Source organism: Corvus moneduloides, chromosome 7 (genome assembly GCF_009650955.1).
Source record: "Corvus moneduloides isolate bCorMon1 chromosome 7, bCorMon1.pri, whole genome shotgun sequence".
Classification (NCBI taxonomy): Eukaryota; Metazoa; Chordata; class Aves; order Passeriformes; family Corvidae; genus Corvus; species Corvus moneduloides.
This window is the reverse complement of record NC_045482.1, coordinates 13082239-13103903: the sequence shown is the minus strand read 5'-3', so window position 1 is coordinate 13103903 and position 21665 is coordinate 13082239. Positions and strand designations below refer to the sequence as shown.

The following is a 21665-nucleotide window of genomic DNA, read 5'->3' as shown; positions in this document are numbered from 1 at the left end:
AAAATCCATGTGGAAAATCTATGTGGAGTTCTGCTGAGCAGTTTTTCTTAAGCCCTGTGCTTTTCACTAGCCTTTTCAATCACATCATCCTAAACACTGCTTGATTATATATGAAAAAAAGCTTCAGAATATGTAATTTACCTAGCTTTGCTCCCAGAGCTTCCAAAAATATTTTATGTTCACCGGAGTGAAATTTATTTTCTTTGTAATCACAGAAAAAATTCTGTAAAAACTAGGAGTATTTTCTTTCTTGGAAAGCTGGTATAGTTTCTGTGACATAACTAAAATCCTTAAAAGTATGCAAATTTTCTTGAACCATAACTGGTTTTGAGCATATACAAATATATTTATTTACTATTTTTATGCACCTCCTGCAAAACAGTGATAGTAAGTAACTGACTCTATATTTTTTTTCTCTCTGAAGTGGTACTGAATAATTTCCATTTCTCAGATCTTCAAAATCCTTCTGTACATTACAGGGGAAAAAGTTTTCCTTGTTGCTGGCATCAACAAGAAATACACCATTCCAAGGAAGTAACTCGACCATGGCATATCAACAGCTAAAGAGAGAGAAATGAGCAATTGTTTGCACTGCTGAGGAATCCACAGCACAGGAGCTGGAAACCACCAACAGAAAAGGGACACAGCTCTCCAAAATGTTCCTGGTGAAGTCAGTAAATGCAGAAATCTGTCATGCTGTGTTATTACAAGGCAGCATCCGAGACACTTTAAAGAGTCTCTTTTAAGAGACATGGCATCAATTACCTTAAGTAGTTCAGTGAAGTTGTAAGGTGAATGGTAGTTTCTGTCATTTACAAGCTGGTGAAATTACTTGGTTGATGAGGTCAGAAAAGGACCTGCAAACATGCTCAGCTGTAGAGAAGAACTCCTGGTGCAAAGCAGCTTGTTGGGCTGAAAAGTAGAACAGATTTTAAGTCTTTCCAAGCTTTTGGATGCTTCCAGAGCACAAGAAAACTCTTTATAAATCTCTAAGATAACTCTGTAGAAACACCAGCTTTTTCTGTCATATTCCTTATTACATCCTCATTATCAAAAGTGAGGCATTCTGAGTGTTGAACGAAGCTCTGCTGTGTAAGACCATTGATTACAGAGGGATTTTGTACTGCTGGAAGTCTCCTAGGATTAGAGTTATAGTTACAGTGTCACAGAAGTGGCAAGAGCAAAGACCTTCTGTGCCCTCACCAGTTCAAGTTCACTCCTTAATTGACTGCTAAGACTGATTTCCTCTTAGGAGCTTTCACTCATCCAGTTCCAAATCAGTCCAGCATTAGGGGCTATATCTGGAATATGCTCTACCTTACCATATAGAATAATACTACAAAGGCTAAAGCAAGATTCTGAGTTTCTCTGAGGGTTACATGATAATGAACAATATTATGGAGTAAACTGGATGAAGGTAAGAAGACAGTGTCAAGATGACTGGAGAACTTATACCTGGTCGGGTTTGGAGAGACAACGTATCCTTCAGTTTTATCATTAGCAGTTCCCCTTCCTCTCTGACTTCCTTCTCATCAGGTAGTATCTGCATTGCAGTGGGAATAAGAACTGTATTCCTCACTCCACTGAGAGAGTCTTCTGTCAGTTTAGGCAGATATGTTTGTTTCTCTTTTGCTTTTTTTTGCTGTCCCATAAAGTGTTTGTCACTCCGCAGGGACACTGACTCCAGTGGGTCATCTGAGAACATAAAGTCAACTGCAGTGGAAACCTCAGGTGCCTGTAAAAGCTGCATTCTATTTACAGGGTTTGGGGGATTCAAAGAATTCCATTCTGCATGTGTTCTGGAAGTGGGTCTTATCTGGGCAGGATTTAATTCACCCTGCATTCTCCTTTCCAGCAGAACATGTGGATTTCTTGGCATTGTATTATGACACTGTGCAAAAGGATTCTCTGATGACTGCAACACTGTCTACAATAGACAAAACACAGAAAATACACTGTGAAAATAATTGATATTTCAGTTAGCCAGTAGTACTAAAACAGCATTGCAGAAAGTGCTACAAAAATGCTGCAGGGGGAAAATATGTATGCATTTTCTGTGAAATAAGGGCCTTTCAAGAATCTCAGAAATAATTGTGATGATAAGAATCACTACAATTGAAAAGAGACAAAATATTTTCTATAAGATGTCTGTATTACATCCCAATAAAAGACAGAAATTAGAAATGACATTTTATTTATTCAGTGCCAGCACTTTGACTCTTCTCTGAAGAACAGACAGCAATGAAGTATCTAACACTTCTGTTGGACACCATTTTCTCATTCTTATTGGAATATTCATTATTTTCACTGCAGTAGTATTTAAACATCCTAACATGGATATCTGTGCTAATGCCAGATACACACAGAATGACAAGAAAATCCCTACTGCAAAGACCTTATATGCTTTCTCTGAAGAGAAGAGCCTAAGATGACTGCAAATACAGTGAAAGGTGCATGAAATAGCATTAAGAGTGCTGTTCTGCGGGAAAAGCAGTTGTTAGTATTCAATAATGGCTTGTAGCTGTGATGATTCTTGATATACCTATCACTATACCTTTACTTCTTCCTTCATGTGCTGCAGCATCATTTGCAGGTTTTCATGGCTTACTCTCAGTCTTTGGAGTTTTGCCTCTATTTTGCAGCTTTTTTCTTCCTGGCAGTTATGAAGAAATTGCATTTTGTCCTTCCATTTTTTGAACTGCTTCTTCATGTACCTACCAGAGATACAGGAGGGTGGGATTTTTGCTTGGCCACACATACACAAATATACGCAGTCACAGAAACAAGCAAACGCTCTAGCACAACCTTTATCCCTCTACTAGTTCAGGAAGTTTTTGTCAGCTTTGGGATTAGAGGCCAATATTTCAGGAGCTTGACTGTATCCATGGAGTTAGCAAAAATATGAGTGTTCTAGATGAGGAAAAATGAGAGCTGAGTGGAACTATGGCCAGGACTGAACCTTGCATCCTGGGGTTTTACCTTTCCCACAAAGGTGGCTGCAACAGGAGAGACAATAGCAGTCCCTTTGTATAGAAGCAAACTACTTACAGCGAATCCCTGACCTGCAAAAGATTCCCATTACATGCCTGGGCAACAATGAAGTAAAAGTAGCTTCTACCCCTTTGATAGAGTTTTTTCTTGCTCGTGGTATTCTCTGCAGTGTCTTTGATTATACCAATAGCTTCTGCACAGGCCACTTGTCCTTGAAAAAACACTGCAATTTTTGCAATTAGAAGTACCACCCTCCCATGCACACAGAGATTTAGAAATTACCTACTCAGAGCATAGCATAACAAAAATACCACCCATAATTCTGTTCTAGTTGTGATTTCTCTAAGAAGTCAGGGTAAAAATAGTTTTGCTTTCCTCATGGCTGAGGTAGAGACAGTAAAGTTTGTTAACACTACAATAATAAACCCAACTGCTTCATATCACAGATGTGAAATAGTTATCTGCCTTGCTTAGTTACATTCAGAAGTTCATCTGATTCACTTTCTTTTGGTTATGCTTTGGCTTAGAGACAAGAGCCCCATCAGTTTCACTTGAATTATGCAAGATTTGTCTGAATGGGACAGCAAGTCAGACCATTTAAAATTAAAATTAATACTACAGTGGTCCATTATAACAACATTTAAGGGCTCCTCACTGTAAAATGCTGTCTTCCTTCAACTCAGAGCCCAGTTCTGTGAACAGACATGTGAATGCTGGAAGTTGGTCCACAAACAAGAATAAAGAGCTTCCCATGAGTAATGTGATTCATTCACCCAGTACTATGATAAGCTCTGGGTCAGAGGGTGATGCAGCATTATAGGAGCAGGCATCCCAAATATCCTCTCAAGGATTGCTAATCTAAATGAAAACTGAAGATCTTTGCCATATCTCTCTAAGTGAAAACAGACTTAAAATGAAACTGCAGTTGTTTAGCTCTAATCTTGGAGTGCCCTAGTGTGAATTTGGAGCAGCAATTGTACTTAGAATGAAACAGAACAGGAACAGAGGGAACTAAACATACTGAAGGAAATAAAGAGAGTAGATTCAGGATCGAATTCTACATTTTGCTGTAATTCCATCAGTTTCAGTGGTCATAGGCATGGTTATCTAGAGAGCACATTTATATATAACTACAAAAATGAAGGAGTGGAAGGCAAAAATGCAAGTAAGAGGTAAGCATCGTTGCTCATACACCAACTTTCTCTCCGTCATGCCACCCAAGCAAACAAGCCTCCCAAGAAATTTTTAATTTAGGAATTAACATTTTACAGTGTCGAAGGTTTGAATATCAGAAGGAACTTCTGTGATAAACTCTTACGGATTTTATACCAATAGTTATTGTATTCAGCCTATTAATTTCTATTCAATGTACAGCATATTTTTTAGGAAGAAATCCTACTTTGATTTAAAAGCTTCATGCAAATTATGAAATTTGTTTTCATTAAGCCTTATTCAGAGAAAAATTTGAAAAAGTATGCTATTCTGACATTTTTATGTGGATGAACATCTTTTTGCCTAAAAATTACTTTTAGAAATATATACTAGCAGTTGCAGAAATGCTGATGAATGCAAACCAAAATGTTTTGCTTTGCCATTGTTTTTTCGGTGATCTCCATCAAAAAATTCTTGTTGCTGAATTTTCACTATTCATCCTCATTTGATAGGATCTTTTTTAAATCTCAAAATCTCCAAAGTATGGAAAAATCATCTGTCTTCTAGCCCTCCAGCTGGCACAGCACTGCCCACCAGTCTTCGGTCAGTGTACTACTGCATTTACCTACCTGCTGTCACTCTGAATGCTTTTAATGGATTCGTGCATTTTTAACACATCTGCTTCAAAAGAGACTATTGCCTAAAACAAAAAGAAGTATGTGTCCATAACTTTATCAGCAATACCATTTTTATATGCAAGTTTTACTATAAGAGTGCAAGGCAAATTTTGGATTTTGTGTGTTTTACAGATTTACTAGTTAGCTTTTTAAATCTAACGTATTACAATCAACAGATGCATTAAAGTATTTCTAATGGCTGGAAAATTTATTCTATAGAACAAATTCTTTGCTCTATGATAAATTTAAGTGTATGAGAATTTGTTTGAAATTAGAACAAATCCATACCCTTAAAAATTTCTATAAAATGGAATATTCTGATCTGGGAATAATCTCTCCCAAGTCCCACAACTGCTTTGAGACAAGGAGATGGAGAGAGAGACTGTATGTAGAAGAGAGAAGAGAAACTCCTGGACTTAGATGGAAGTAGCATTCTCTGGACCATGCAGGGAACAGGAGCCAGAAGTCAGGGAGACAAACACTTTCCAGCTAAGCTACTTTTGAGACATGATATAAATTGGGCAGGAACAAGGGCCACCAGGAAATCATGAGACTAAGAGCTGGATCACCCAGGACCTCCATGTTCATGGATTCTATTAAAAGCAAGCATTAGACTTACTGTCCACATCTTTTGAATCAAAGTGGAAATAATCTGCACTATAAGATCTTGGAAATCAGTATAAAACTGCTCAAAAGGAATTCTCAGCCCAGAAGAGAAAACAAACAGGAGAGCAATGCACCTGAAAGAATCCCAGCACGGGGATGCAAGTCCTGTCCTGCTGTTTTCTAAAATGACAAATGCCAACAGTCAAAATTCTATGTTTAAGCAATGTCTGCCCACAACTTCTCCTGCAGATATCTGCTGGCTGGCACTATATCTTGAGCTGAGCAACGGAGTTCTAAAAGACAGGTCTTCCAAAGGCCAGCACAGGAGTAGCAGCCAAAGGAGTGACCTGACACACAGGGGCCAGCTCTCTGTTACTGCACCCCTTGGCTCCTGGGAAGAACAAGATGAGTGGATGACACAAACTGGTTTGAACACAACCAGTGTTCCTATATTCTGAATAAATGCAGAGCTACCAATCTCTCAAAAAATATAGAAACAAAAAATTGCTATGTACTTACTCTTAGCTACACTGTCCTACCCACTCTTTTAGCATTGTTTCTATGGAGGGAACCTGGGAATGGATTAATGGAGACCTTTTGTGCATTAGCTATTTTAGCTGGAGTGGACACTGCTCTGGGTTTATCCTAAGAGCACCCATTCTGTCCTCTTGCTATTTCCATGGTAACAAAAATGGCCTGAGCCTAATAAGAATTCAGGCATTCTTCTTTGACATTTGCTTGCAGTAGGAAGACATGATGGCCTTTTTTACTGTCAGAACAGCGAGAGGACTCCAGACTCATCTAGACTTTAACATGCTACTCTACAACAACTCAAAAAACCCCAAAGCAAATATTCTTACAGGTGCTTCTGAAGGTCATGGAAGTTAAGGAGTTAGTCAATAATCTTGGGAAGATACCAAGTTCAAACTTCACTAAGTGTTCAGATTCCACATTTTTTTCCAAAAGTGAGGAATTAACAGAAAGGTGAAGCTGCCCATCACATTTTCATTGGAATTAGAAGGCAATTAGATAATTAACTTGCTAGGTCTTCTTCACAGCTTTAGCACTATTATTGCTTCACGTTTTGCTCACCTGTGCTATTGTCTTGCCTTGCTCTGGTGTCTTGTTGTTATTGTCACTCCTCTGCATTACAGTCCTGTTTTCAGGTGTGAACCTGGGTGACTCTGGGACAGAACTGTCCATTGGGAAAGACACATTTTCAGGACCAGGTAGTGATGAAGCACTGAATTCCACAGGAGGACTGCATACCAACAGAGAAATAATGAGTAGGGAAAGGATCAGGACTCACATGGTTTTGCTAGCCAGGAAGAGCCAAATAAAGCTAATGCAGTGTAAATAGACAGACAGATGTGCTATTGACTAAGCAAGACATAAAGTTTACCTATGCCTGCTGGCATATTTTGGTTGAAAGAATTAAATTCCTGAAAACAAATTCCACTCCCCCAACAGAATCTCAGCAACAGGTTCTTCTTTCCACCCATTTAGTCTCTGCAATTTGCTGCTTCTCTTTTTTGCTTCCTATAGCCAAAAGTTAAATATATTAGGAAATTCAAGTACAAAAAATAGCAAAGTATGCTGCTGTTTAGTCCATTCGATGCTAGGAAAAGCCTAGATATTTATCAGCCCCACAGTGACACTTGTAACAGCAACCTCAAATTCTTCTTTGTCTCATTGCTACGCAAAAAGTAGATAAGCAAACCCCCACAGAATTAAAGAGAAATCTTGATTTCTTCCAGAAAGATTGAATTACATTCAAAATTATTAAATATTGTTTTGTTGCTGAATACAAGAGAGGAAATATTAGCAATGAAAGATGTTTTGCATTTCACCACATTCTAAAAAACAAACATATAATATTCTCAAACAAATAATATTCTCCATGAGGATCACTGTAACTATCATCCATTGGTCTTATAGTATACAAAAAATTGTTTTCTAACTGCAAACCTACCAGAGTAGCACAATCCAGTTTTATAAACAGATTTTTCTCCTCCTTCACATAAAGATGAAATTAATTATTTTAGAGAGGACTGACTATTTTTTCCCTATTTCAGTCTCACTGAAGCCTCATTTGGAGAACATGTGTCAGATGCAAGACATTTGCTAGATCTTTATACAACTAGGAAGGAATCTCACCCTTTGTATGTTTGTAGTGCTAATCTCCTATGATCATTCCCTTCAGTTTCTACACCTAAGTATCAACCAAAATCTCATAGCAAGGAGGGAGAAACTATTGGGAAAAATCTCAACATAACCTCCAATGCTCATTATTAAACACTGTGATCAGTAGAAATACAGTAATAACTTTAAATATTAACCAAAGGACATGAAACAACTGGTCTGAAAGAGGAGGAATGGTGAGATCAGTTGCTTGCTATTGTGAGTAGTTCCAGAGGCCTCCAATTTAGTGGGACTTGAGTAGAATGCCTGTCAGTGAATGCACTGTGGGTCACATGTGGAAAGTATTCACAGTTAATTTCCAATGGATTTGTCACAGAGGAGGTGCTTAAAAACCCATGCAGTTGTGAAAGGTAGTAAATACTTGCAATGCTTGACCCTAGACTGAGTATAAGAAATGGAATGGAGTGAAAGAGACAACATAAGGAAGTAGGGAAGTAAGACACAAGCAGGTTGTATTTTACAAGACAACTGATCATTAGGTTGTCAGCATGGTTAAGCTACAGAACAATGTGCAGCAACTTCTCAGTTATTTTTTCCCCTTTTAATAGGGGAAAAATAATGAAAAACCAATGGTATCTGTCATAACAAAACCCCTTACTCAAAGGACACAAACAAGCAATATTCCACAGCCTGACATTCAGAGATTATAAATTCATCTGAAACTGAAACTCACAAAGTCTTTTTGTGAGAAAGGAAGTGCCTCTCCTCCACTGATTCCAGAGTTGTCCTTCTCTGAGCCTCCTTTCTTCTGCAGCGCTCTTGAAACAGGTTGTTCCTGATGGTGCGGAGAAAGTGCTTTGCATTCGCCTTTGCTGACATCTGTTGGAATGAGGGATAATAAAGAAGAAAGGGAATTTTCAAACAGGTACTGCCCAGAAGCAGACACAGTCCAAGGCAAAGGCAGAAAGCAAAGGTCCACCTTTTCACCATCTGACGAGGCTCATGGCTGCTATCTGAGCCCTGGAAGAGGAGCTGAGGCGGGTGGTGATGCAGGACCACAGGCAAGGGCAGATCCAATTCCTTTAGGAAAAACACTGCCTGGACAAAAGTCAGGCAGCCTGGAAATGCCTGACACAGGATTTTGGTAGTTACAATGATTAAGCTCACAGTCACAACAATAATTCTGCTGACTAATATCTAAGGAAGAAATACTTTTATACTTGTATAAAGCATTAGTAGATATAGTCTTCCATGGCTCACATCCTCCTCTCACAGAATATAGTAAAATACACATCCATTTATCACAGGAGTGTCAGGCTCATGTACAACAACTAAACTCAGTAGCTGTATTATTGGATGACATAAAACAATTCTGGTCCAGGAGGTGACTGCTGCAGAACACGGGGTGAGCCCTGACAGACTGAGCAGGAAAACACAAAGAAAACACACCACATCCCTCCTAGGGCTTCTCAACGTGGTAGTAACATTACCACAAGGTGTCAGCACGGTAAGGAAAAACAGTGCAGATATCTCAAACCCCCACTCAGCAGCTCAATCCCTGACAAAGGCAGTGTGAAAACTTACCCAGACAAGGACAGCATCTGCTAAGAGTGGAAGGTATGGGGATAGCAACTTACTGCTGATTACTTTATGTCCCACACAACAGATATAAAAATCCTATCTGTCATAGTGAGTAGCTTATCTTTTAAATTTTGGTATAGATTTTGGCCTGTATTGCAATATTTGGTTTATAAAGTAATATTTACAGGGTTAGTGTTAGACTAGGGTTTCACAAAGGAAGCCGAAGTTCAGTGATTCAATTGCAATACTGCAGCAACAAGATGGCTGCAATCCAGGCTGTAACATCTCCTGCCTTGCTTTATCTCTCTTGCCCTTCCTTCGGGCGCTCCCACAAACACACACTCCCATTCACTCTCCATTCACATTAATTTTAATGTCTCTACTTAGAAATCTCTACATGAGGAGATTAGTTAACATCTGATTCTGCTACTTTCTCACAGATGGAATATGAAGAACAATATTTGGGGGACTGAACTATTATTTTTAATGCAGATACTGAGCATCCAGATATAATTTCTCACAGCGTTAGCAATAGGGTTTTGTTTTCAGAAAGAGAGCAATGAAGTAACAACAGTTTAATGCTACCCCAGACAAAGGGTGACTACAGGAGCAGTCTAACAGTCTTTAATTTTAGTGTAGACACTGACTACCCAGGTATCTTTCACATTAACTGCAGAGGATTGAGAAGGAGACCAGGAAGTACAGCTTAGTGGACCTTCCTTAAGTGCTGTTCAGCTCACTTACTGGAACAGAAGGATACCGTTATACAGAGCCACAAAAACCCCATCTGCTGCTGTGTACAAGATCTGGAATCTCCTGCTCAAAGGAGAAGCTGATCTTCCAAACACAAATTCCCAGTGTTGTACTTTGCCACTAGTGTGATGATAACACAAGTTGCCCCTGTAATGGAGTCTAAGTATGTGATCTTAGTTGGGCACATGCTACCTCTTTGTCCTGTATCCCTAACTGACAGAGACAAATGAGTCAGAAAAGCTTACAATAAAGTGGAAAAACTGAAGACATTCAGAAAAGAGAGAAAAAGAAAGACATTTCATGCAGGAGTTTGTACAACTTTAGGATGAATTAATTTCTCAATGAGTCTGCATTGGGATTGGGATGAAGGCGCATTGGGACACTAAGGGGACTTTTCACAGGCTTAAGGATTATCTGCTAACAGAAAACTTGCCATATCTCACAGAATACAGTAAAATACACACCCATTTGCCATAAAACTCCTTAAGAAGAAGACTTGCACTGGGATACTTCATAGCTCTATTCAGTTATTTCAGAAAAAACCACTCATTCTAAAGTTAGAAGCCTGCTTTATTTCTTTTCCTGTCTCACTGTTCCCAGACTACTAATGCTAATATGTCATGGCCATTATGGCTAATACACACATAATTATAGTGAATGTAGTTCAAGAATCTACTGCTTACTTGTCTATGTGAAGAACCTCAACACAGAAATGAATCAGTACAATGAGACTCTACCTGTACACAGTGTTCCACAACAGGATGTGATGTCTTATGGGGTTTGCAGAGACGGCCAGTGAAAAAGCAGGCTTGGCAAAGATCAAAATTGAGGCACTTTAAACAGCGATACCTGTGGGGGAAAACAAAAGGCTTTATTTACTTCCCCGCAAGTAAGAACTTGGTGTAAGTAACCTTGATTACTGGAAGTCCAGATCCCTGGGCTCTGGAAAAGAAACATCTTTGTTAGAGTAATGACTTTCCTCAGCATTCTCGGAACTCAGGTTATTTTGTCCAAATGATTGTGGACTATTCTCTGAACCTACCAATGGTTTTGATATTATTTATTTGCTGCATTGAAATGCAGTCCATGGAAGAAACCATTGTTCTAGCACCATTTCCAATTTTTGAGAATGCAGTTAAAACTTCATATGCTTCTTATGCACCAGCTTACCTCTATTTGCTCCTGCTCTCATGGAACTGTAATACTGACATAGGATTTGTAAGCAAAAAACTAAAAATGCAAGAAACTAAACCTGCAAGCTTACTGTTAGTGAAAATACAGTAACAGTAAAATGCTTTCCTGAGCTTTCTGGTCAGAAGGTAACGGAGAGGGTTCTTTTTATACCATTATGCCATTTTATTCCATTACTTAGATGACCAAGATGCTAAGATGGAAAACTTAACTAGCCAGTTAATACAACTGGTTACAGGAAAAAGAACTGAGATACAGAGGTTTAATTTGCTTTACCTTTGGACTGCCAGTTTACCTTCAGCAAGTTTTCATAGTCACACCTATGCTAGTGAGCTAGAGAGAAGTAGGATGAAGGCTTGAGCACTAGACTGCAGCATTCTCTCTTTCCCTCTTTTCCTGGTTAAATTAGATTACGTCCAAAGTTTCTTGCTTAGTGCATCAGTTACAACCTATAAGGTATGCAAACAATGGTAAGAACTAATTATGTGGATGCTAAAGACCACTGACACACCTGATGCCTGTAATGGGAAAAATCTTGCAGACTCTGCATCTAGCTTGGTGAGAAACCATTTCTGTGGCTGATAATCTGTAACATGTAGGGAGCCACAGGAGAACAGCAGGCTCCGATCTAAGCCAGGACAGGAATTTTTCTTCAACAATAGCTGCATTCAGAACCTAGAAAAAATACATGTCTCAGGTTCATACATTCACTTGAAAAAAACTGGTGTCTCATCTACAGACCCTAATAAAAGCTCTGATACTGGATTTTGCTAGCATAGATTTTCCATTCATGTAAAATGTTACTGGGTTCCAAAGGTTTTGGAATAAATGCAAGAGTCCTCAGTAGTATCTTACTGAGCATCTTTTCTACAGATACAAATCGTTCCATACTGTGAGACTGATGATCAGCCCTGCTCCTTTAAAGCAGATACTCGGGGATATTATGTGGTGATACACTTGAAGTTTTTAATCAATCAGCAACATTCAGAATAATCTCCCAGGACATCAGAATTTCACTCACCCCATGGAAACAGTCATGAATCGCAATTTCCACACAAGACCGAGTGCAGCCTTCTCCCACAATGGCTGGGATCTACATCAAAAAGAAAGGCTCAGAAACACCTCAATAAAAAACAGATGTTCCCATCATGCTCTGCTACGATGGTGACAGCACACAGATGATGAAGTATCTATAGCAATGCCATTTTACACACTGTTCTGAAGAAAAGCCATTCATATTCATACCATCAGTGTGCTGTTTCATAGTTCAGGGTGTGTCAGAATTATTTCTTTCCAACTCACTTACTGTAACAGATCAACATACTATGTTTCCACACTATAATAGTGAAGGACACTGAGTTTGAATCTCAGAGGTCGTTTTCAGACTCCATTTTCAGCACCAGTTCAGCTGGAAATACCTGTATGCTAAGGCAACTTGCTGCAACTGCAAGTTATTCTAGTGAGTACAGACATCTGAAGTTTGGGGTTGCTTTAGGAACAGTTGTATCCAGCTGTTTCCAGGACCTGTAAGCTCAGGCAACGTGAATGCACAGAGGCATTCACTAACGCAACTGGTTATTTTGAGAAAAGGGACAGAATTTGATTCTTTTACTACTCTGCATGGTAGCTCCCTATGTCCACAGTGTCCTATTAACTTCAGTCATCAATCATGAGGTTTTTTTCTCCTAGGTTAGTACACTCCTTCAAAATCCGTTGTGTAACAGCACTGCAGCGACATTACCTGATTTAAGTCTGTTAGCAGGCTTCTCAGGGCACTGCGGGTAATCAAGGTCGCCTTCCCATCAGGGACAGCATAAAACTGGAAGAAAGCTGAAAACAAGAAAAAAGCTGGAATCCTAGCAGAGCCTGAATTGTCTTCAAGCTATCTTCAAACTGCTATGGTAATTGCAGTCTACCAAATACTACACTTTATTATGTACCTAACAGGCTCTCAGCAACTGCTGTGACCATACTTCTCCCTAGGGTGAGGGAAAGAGAAGGAAAGCAAGGAAGAAAGCAATGAACTCATTCTCACAACATTAAGAAAACTATTTAAGTATGTTTATACAAGAAGTGCTCTATTTAAATCGTGAATTGCTATTTTAAAACTATGGGGTTTCTGTTCTTTTCTGCTAGGCAAATAGAAGCTCTCCTTATCTTAAGCTTTATTATGACCTCTTTGGAGGCTCTTTATTGCAAAGACAGCTACAGACATTGATTGAAAAGCATTATTCTCCTACAGCCTTTCTCTACAACTAAGCAGTCAAAATAATTTACTTTTTGCATGGTAGAGCTGTACTTCCTTTTAAGGTAAAAAAATTACAATAGAAATTTTCCTCAATGTTCAATATTTCAGGCAGTGTATAAAATCATACATTTCCCACCTCTGTATTTAGCCAGTAGAGTGTCTCCTGAAAGGGAAATTAAGGCAGCTGCAGCAGATCTAGTTTTGACATACCCTGTTCCAGATCTAGGAAAATGAAATAAGTTATACTACATTCACTGAGAATATAAAAACTGAAACATCTAAAGAATAGAATATTTCTATGTAGGAAGAAAACTTCAAAATAGGTACCCTTTTATATGTATAAATATAACTGACGTAACATTTCAATGATATTTAGTCTAAAACCCTTTGTCACTGAACATAACTGCAGAGTTAACTGTTCCAAGATACCATGCAATCATAAAACAAAAAACCATCTCCTTCAAAGACTTCTTATTCCAAGTAAAATGTAATTTTACATGTACAATGTATGTCCTAAAAAAATTCTGCTCTTTTTTGTGGAAAGCCTTCCCAAACACAGTAGCGAATAAAGGATGCAATCTGAGTTTTGCATATATCATCAGGAAGCTCCACTATGGCCCCAGATCTGCATCGAGCTTCTCTTGGGCTGATTACATTTAATTTCACTGAAACTCAATTTAATCAAAAGGATATATGCAGGAGCAGGACTTTAGTTTTGACTGTTAGATAATAAATAATGGAGATTAATTTAGACTCCAATTTTGTGACATAGGCACCTAACAAAAAACACAATTATTTTTTTGTAAAGACAATGCAGACATGAATCGGAAACCAAAAATCAGGAAATCCTGGAAATCTATATTTAAGATATTACTTTTTCAAAGCTTCAACTGTCTTCAAGAGTCTTTAGATAAACCCACACTGTGTAAAGCTGCAATATAATCTCTAAAGTATGAGCTGCATGGGAAATTGTTGCTTTTCTAGAAATTTCAAAGAAAAAACTCCAAGACTAAAGCTAAAGTATACATTCAAACTCCCTTAAGATGTTCACGTAAGCTTATAAAGTAAACTACCACACAAACATGGAAAATTCCTAAGTGCTCCTCCTATGAAATACGTTCCAGTGTTATTAGTGGAGAATAGCCCTCTATAGAGAAGACATGACATGAAAATTATAAGAAGCTTTTTCTATCTTATATACATGTCAAGAAACTTGTGAAATTTCTTTTAAAAAAGAAATTGCAGCAAAACAAAATGACAAGAGTCCTGATAAGAAGACTCTTCTAAAATATTTCCCTACAGTGCACACAAATTACAAAATACTCTTGCTATTTCTAGCTTTGTTTCTTAATACACCATTTATTCTTAGCATTAATTGATTTTTCTAAGTACAAAAAAATTTGATAAAATGGGACCTTAAGCAGTAGCGATTATATTAGTAATGAGTATTGATTCAAGGGAAAGTCCTGCAGACCACTTACATCTCATTTACTTTCAGTAAAAAACTTTGCTCTGATGTAGAAGGGAATAAATTTCACCTGTGGTAAATAACTTGCACAATGAACTTGGTCTTTCTCTTTTAAATTTGATACAATCACAAACAAATCCTGCCTTTAGTGAATTAACTCATTATTCACAAACAACACATAAGAAAAACACATTCTGTGAGCTGTTTCCTTATTATTTTCAGAAACTATTTGCTATTCACTAAGCTGCTCAGCTTGGTTATGAAACATCAATTTTGTTTCATAATTGGTAGATGAACTTTTTAAGCTAGAGAAAAATTAATAATGAAAAGTGACTGGCAAATTCTTGAACTGTGCATGGGTACTGTTCTCCAGAGGCAAATATGGATTCTTTTTCAGGAGTGTATCAAAATGTCTTGGAAGTCAGAAGAAGAGCTACTCTGTAAAGCTATTCAGAAAAAAAGTCAGCAAGGACTGGGAGAAGTCTCGATTTCCAGACAGTTTTGGAAACATTTGACCACCGGTTTTTTGATGCAGCTTTGTGCCTCATATTCCTACAGCTGAACTAGTCCCAGTTTTTCTACAAAGCAAAACCAATCAAAATGGGAGAGTTTCACACAGAAATGGTGTAAGAGTGGTAGAAACAGACTCAGTCTAGCAGTACTTGGGGTGGCAGCTAAATGATCTTTAAGGTCCCATCCAAAAAACCATTCTGTGACTCTATGGTACTTCACAATGGATCTGCACTTATTCTTCTTCTCACCTGTCATACATGGCAACCAACAGGCTCAATGTGAATTCAGCAGCTCTTCGATCTACCTGGCCTGGTTTTTCTAATCTTGCTCTTTGGAACAGTTTCATCAGCATTCTAGAGATTTGCTGCATGTTCAGAGAAATCTGGCTTTGTTCACTTGACAGGATGTGCTGAATCATAGAAACATCAATCAAATCCACTGTGGGAAAATTGAGGAAAAAATGAATGAGGATCCCTGTCTTTTCATGAATGGAAGCATGACAATTTATTAGAAATACCTAGATAAACCAAGTCTGTAAAATGAAGCCTAAAACAGTACACAACATAAAAAGAAAACCAGTACCTGTCTGCATTGGTACTTCCACAATGACACAGAGCATCAGGCAGATCAACCATATCAGGCCTGAGACCATGATAAATATATTCATAGAAGAGCATCCCCAAATGAAAAAAATATGTCCAAGGCCAACAAACTAGTTACCTTCTCTGTGCTACCCTGAAGACCTCACTTGCAATATTGGGCATTTTCAGCAACAGACTGTTTCAAATGGAAAATTCAAGATTTCAATGAAATTTAGCTCAATATGGAATTTACATCCAGTAATTTCAAAGTGAGCTAGGTGACCAGGACTTTGTTGCACAACTCTTTGCCTGCGGTGAATTCTCACTCACTTCAAAGACAGGAGGGAGAATGAATACTAACCAGGAGTTTTCTGGTCTATCGTATTTTATTTTGCTCTCATTAATTCCTATAGTCCAGTCAATGCATTTTCAATAAGCTATTATTATTTCCAATAAATCAGCTCCTAAGAAACACATTAGAATTTGACTATTCATGAGCATAATAATATACAGATAAAGATTAATAATTGTCAGTGATGTGTACATAGCAGTGTTTCAGATTGTGAAAATAATTTGATTCTCCCATAATTTTAGAATTTCACTAATGTATTTCCATCGACATTCAAAAGGGAAAAAAAGCAATTTGTGTATGAAGCACTATCTAGATCTTACGTGTTCATAGTGCATTCTGAAATTCTAAGGTGGAAAATGAGAGAGCAAAGTAGCATAATAACTCATGGTGACAGCAACACAAATTTTATGCAGATTCTCCTCCTTGTAAAAGGACAGGGTTCTCTTTGGCTACTAACACTGGCAAAGACTTTGTACTGAGCGTAGTTTTAGGGCTGTTCTGTATACGGAGCTCTGAACATCATTGAAGGTCTCTGTGAAAGAAAACAAACACACATTCAATAGAGTGGTTCATTCAAAACTAACTAAAAATCAAACCAACCAAATTTGGAGTTTGGAGTTGATCAAAACTCTGAAGGAAAATTTGGGGGAAAAAAAAAGAGAAGAAAAAGAAAGCATTTTCTTTTTTTTCAAATAACTGTGTGGGGGAACAGTCCTCTTTTAAACAGTGACACGACCCTTCTTTGGGAATCAAGTTTATTCATGGAGCAGAACAAGGGTTATGAGGTTACGCACTGCACATACTTTTAGCCAAGATCATAAAGAAATAGTACTTCTTCAGGCAAACAGGTTTTTTGATCAGAGATGCTCTTCTACAAGGAACAGTTTGTCAGTCTGCACAGCAGGGTTATTGTTTTGGATGCATATTGTTTCAAGCACTAAACAAATCTGTCAAGATCAACATGTGGGGACACTTGCAGAAGAAGACAAGCCATTTACCAGAGCAAATGACTGTTGACATCTCTGTTTAGCAAACTCACTCAATCTGCTTGACTAAATCCCACATCCTTATATCCTTATATGAGTTCAGTTTATTTCTTTCACGTCACTAAAGGATGTTTTTCTGAGTGGAAAGTAAGAGATGCTGACCATGACCTATACCTGATACTTTACACACATACCTAGAACTTCAAGACCAAAAAATAAAGGCTTGTTCACTAAACTTCAGAAACTAGAAAGGGATTTATCAGTTATCCTCCTGTCCTCAGAGACTCTTTCTCCCTGTACTTCAGAGACGAGTTACACACAGTAGATTAAGGTTAAAGATAAGCAACAAATATGTATAAACGAGTAGAAATAACTTACAAAATACTTTACCTGTTTGGTCTGGAAACGAGCCAATCTGTGTGCAATGGTTTCCAACACATACACCAGATTAATATTAATAGCCAGCAAATTATGGGCTCTGTTGGTTCCCAGATGCTATCTAAGCTATAGAAAGATGCCAGTAACTGCTATACCATCTGTTTAGTCCTGCTCTTGTCATACTATGTTTTGTGATATTATTTGGAGATGTAGAGTAGCATGTCATACAACGTGAAAAATGAGTTTTGACTTCCACGCATCATCAGTTCTCTTTCCTCAATAAACTGATCCAAAGCCCTTTTGAAAGCAACAGAACAACTCCCCCACAGTTTTCAGTAGGCTATGGATTAAGTTCCAAATGCTTATTTTCAAATACAAATGCTACAAATATACACATGATCCAACTCAAACACCTTCCATGCACAGGATGATTTTCTAAGTGAAAGGAATCTGTTTCAGTAGCCATCTGCTACTCAATTCAAGTCCACCCTTACAGACAAAATGTGGTCTCAAAGTAAGGCATTCTGTGCCTGTCAAGCACAGTTCCAGAATTAACTTGTGAGGGCACACAAGTAAAATAGCAAAGAAAAAAAATCCCAACTAAAATACAAAGCATTTTAGAATTATTATTGATGAGATGCTATTTAGGGACATCGAAGTCTTTCATTTCTCATGAAGGGGAAGGGAGCTTCCCCTCTGGACAGAAAACCAGCATGTAATCATTCTGCTGTAGGTCAAATTTCACCTCAAGAAGCATAAATGCCCTTTGTTAACAAGCTGACAAAGGAGCTCCTACACACATAGAAGAGTGTGCTGATTCCTGACATCTTCAGCTGGTTACCTGCTATTCTGCATTTTGAGTTGTTTGCTCTGTGGCAGATGAGGTATACACTGAGATTTTGCATTCAAAAAGGGAGCGTATGACCATCCTTCATGCCTATTCCAGAATATGGGAAAAAAATTTAGCATATATTACAAATTAGGGAACATGTGATAATGGCAAGGAAGGTGCCAGGACAGATCCAACAATAAAGGTAGGACATCACAGCTGTGTAATTTGTCATTTACGTGCTACAGCACAGAGATTCTCAAGGTGGCATGATTTCATTACAATTCAATAGTTTCTGTTCAAAAAGACACAGAAATGCCTTTTGAGAAAAGTTAGGAAAAAATAAGAAAAATCCTTACCCTGCAAGTCTGGATCCATTTGAAATGAACAGATGGCATTAGGCATTCTATAACAAAACAAACCAAAGTGTAAAACCACATATTCTATCTAGACAGAGACATATCGAACCATTCAAATTAAACCTTTTAATCTGAACAATTTACTGGATGCATTTCAGAAATTAAATTAAACAGAATTACATAAAACAAAATAGTTTTGGTGCCACGTGCAGAGAAATGCCAGCAAATTGCAAGCTCTCTCCACAGCACAAAATAGGAGTAATTCGAGTAACTGCAAAATTGTAGCAGGGCAGAACCAATCCTCAAAACAGTTTTAAGTACAGAAAATGGGATCTTTCAATATTAAGAGTCCGGTGTTCACATGCAGGATTACTACATGATCCATAGTGTACAATTTCAGGGCACAGAGGGCATATCTTTACACCAGACTCTTCCCAAGATTAATTGACTGCAATTACTCACACGTATTTTCTAAAATTTTCAACCAGAACTGAAGTTTTTAGGCTGAGCTGACATTCTTTCTTATTGATCTGATAAGGAAGGGAAAAGGAAACTTAACCATGAATCTACTTGTTTAAACAACTCTGAAAGCAAAAGTAGTTATGTCCCTGTAATAATGGAAACTGAATGTCTCCCCTCAGGATTTATTCCACTAATGCTCTAAACTACATTATATCTCCAAACACAGAAATATAAATACGAATTAACTGTAGTAACTATCTTTCAGTTAACACTGCAGTTGCACAACACTAGGTATAATGGATCTAAGTCACACAAGATTCCAAAGGCCATCTGTATGACTTATTGTGGAGAAAAAAGGGAAAGTTTGCTAAAATAAATAAAAATTAGATAGTTGGAAATGATCTAAACCTTAAATAATAAATTTGGTGTTAAATCTGAACTTAAACAAATGTTCACATCTTACATTTTTTCAGTGAGAATCATTGATCATTTGTCATAAACATGACAGAACACTGGTCAATTATAAAGCATAAATATTCAATGATCTAAAATTATTGAGTCTACCATAAATATGCTTCTCACCATTTTAATTGGTGAAAGCTGCAACTTTGTGCTTCAGTCCCTAAATTTCAGTCATAACCTAAATTTAGATATTTAAAATACTGGGACACAGATTTGCTTTAATAGTCTTTTTCATTCAAGACTACAATGCCACAGTTTTTACCGAAGTCCTTCTTTGAAAGAAATACCACTATGTTTCTTTTCCACTATTCTGTTTTCCTCCTTACTAAGGGTTCTGCAAGACTACAGCTCTGTCCAGCATTTACACAGGCATGTAACTTTGCCTATAGATATTCATATGCAATATATACGAAAATATTACACAATTGCTCCTAAAATAGCTGCAGTAGTAGATTTCCCTGCATAGCTTGACAGAAAAGTCCATGTATGGAAATCAATGAAATCAGAAGATGCTGAGCAATGAATTAAACATAAGTGTTTAGTGAAAGCTACATGTAGCAAACTAGAAGGTAGACTTACAAACACACAGCTTGCTTCCTTTTTTTTCTCTGTACCAGAGGTACATAAAATAAAGAAAGTGGATGGGATGAATGTAAAAATATCCAGGTTAAACTCACTTAAATTAGAACTCATTAGAATTTGCTCACTCAAATAAGAACAGATCCACTGACTTACTGAGTTATACAGCATGCATAACCTATGAGTGCTCGATACTTACTGTAAGATGAGAAGATCTCTACCCAGCACAGCACAATGTCAAACATTTAAATTACCCATATGGAAAAACACTCTATAGTCTTGTACTAGGGTATTCATGGTCTCAAAGTTAAGCATGTGTTTATGTGTTTTACCAAACTGGCCATCATTGCACATCATCATATCTGTGAACCCTTCCTCCAGAAAGTTACAAAAGACATTATTAATGTATGTACAGGCTACATTTTCATATACAAAACTCTGTGAACAGTTCAGATCTTGATTGCAGTAGGACTGCCCAGGTGAAACGAGGAGAATCTACTTTAGCATTAGCACATGAACACAATATGAAAGTTGAAGCCCATGAAATCTGAAGTAACTTTGCTTACTGATACACTATTTCAGCCTGTGTGCTATATTTCAGTTACTTGTGCACTTTAATGATGAAAACCACTTAAGAAAACAAACAAAAATTAAAATTATGTACACGTGTACAGGAAATAAATTGTTACAGTTATAAACCCTGGTCCCATTAACAGGAATACTCCTATGTGGAGAACAAGGGTAGCCTTTTTCTTGAATCTTAGTGGAATGTGAAAGAAAAGTAACATTTAATTACTTGTATGTATTTTGCTTACCTTACAGGTTCTCAGAATATGTACTTGAGCAAATAAAATGCATTTTGAAGCATGCTACATAATTAAAGTACAGAGAAAGACAAGCCACATGAAGTAAGGCAGAAACCTCCCAATAGATCAATTGACTTGATCACAGAGACTTTTCTTCTTTTGAAATCAGACAACAAACATATGATCAACATTTTAAATATGCATAAAAGAACCTACAATTACTTTTGTTTCCTGTGAAGGGTGAAAACATTCTATGTTTTGTTCAAAGGCCAAAATGATTGTCTCCTCTTAAATACAGTAGCTGCACTTACCTTCCTCTCATTACTTACTAAAGGTCCAGAAGTCAGATGACATCGCCAGAGAAGTCCAGTAGTTTTACAGCACTTAAAAGTTGACTTCAAGACACAGTTCCAAAGGTTTTGCTTTTAAATTAAAGCTGCTCACAAAAAATGCCTAGCAAAGGCCCAGATCAAAGTATCAGGTAATTGTCTAAGCAGTCAAAACAGAGAACACTAATTAATTAGTAATAAATATCCTGAATTATTAAAG

The 21665-nt window shown here is 37.5% G+C and overlaps 1 protein-coding gene across 12 annotated transcripts in view; it reads right to left on the bottom strand.

Annotated features, from left to right (window-relative positions):
- The window catches only part of DYTN (dystrotelin), a 78073-nt gene extending 56479 nt beyond the window's left edge, over positions 1 to 21594 (bottom strand). For 5 of the 12 annotated variants that reach the window (XR_004241259.1, XM_032114500.1, XM_032114498.1 and 2 more), the window contains exons 1-14: positions 18808 to 21594; positions 16713 to 16787; positions 15571 to 15760; positions 13478 to 13563; positions 12835 to 12923; positions 12115 to 12186; positions 11605 to 11768; positions 10640 to 10751; positions 8302 to 8447; positions 6519 to 6687; positions 4773 to 4843; positions 2555 to 2714; positions 1456 to 1927; positions 766 to 912 (exon numbers count right to left, since the gene is read on the bottom strand). Coding sequence is in view for 11 of the 12 variants with exons in the window: in XM_032114500.1 (XP_031970391.1) it covers positions 809 to 912; positions 1456 to 1927; positions 2555 to 2714; positions 4773 to 4843; positions 6519 to 6687; positions 8302 to 8447; positions 10640 to 10751; positions 11605 to 11768; positions 12115 to 12186; positions 12835 to 12923; positions 13478 to 13563; positions 15571 to 15760; positions 16713 to 16787; positions 18808 to 18853 (1956 nt within the window). In the remaining variant the exon portion in view is untranslated. Of the gene's footprint in view, positions 1 to 765; positions 913 to 1455; positions 1928 to 2554; positions 2715 to 4772; positions 4844 to 6518; positions 6688 to 8301; positions 8448 to 10639; positions 10752 to 11604; positions 11769 to 12114; positions 12187 to 12834; positions 12924 to 13477; positions 13564 to 15570; positions 15761 to 16042; positions 16100 to 16712; positions 16788 to 18807 lie in introns of those variants that run through there. The other 7 variants (XM_032114499.1, XM_032114502.1, XM_032114503.1 and 4 more) reach the window with 7 other exon arrangements.
- Positions 21595 to 21665: the final 71 nt, after the last annotated feature.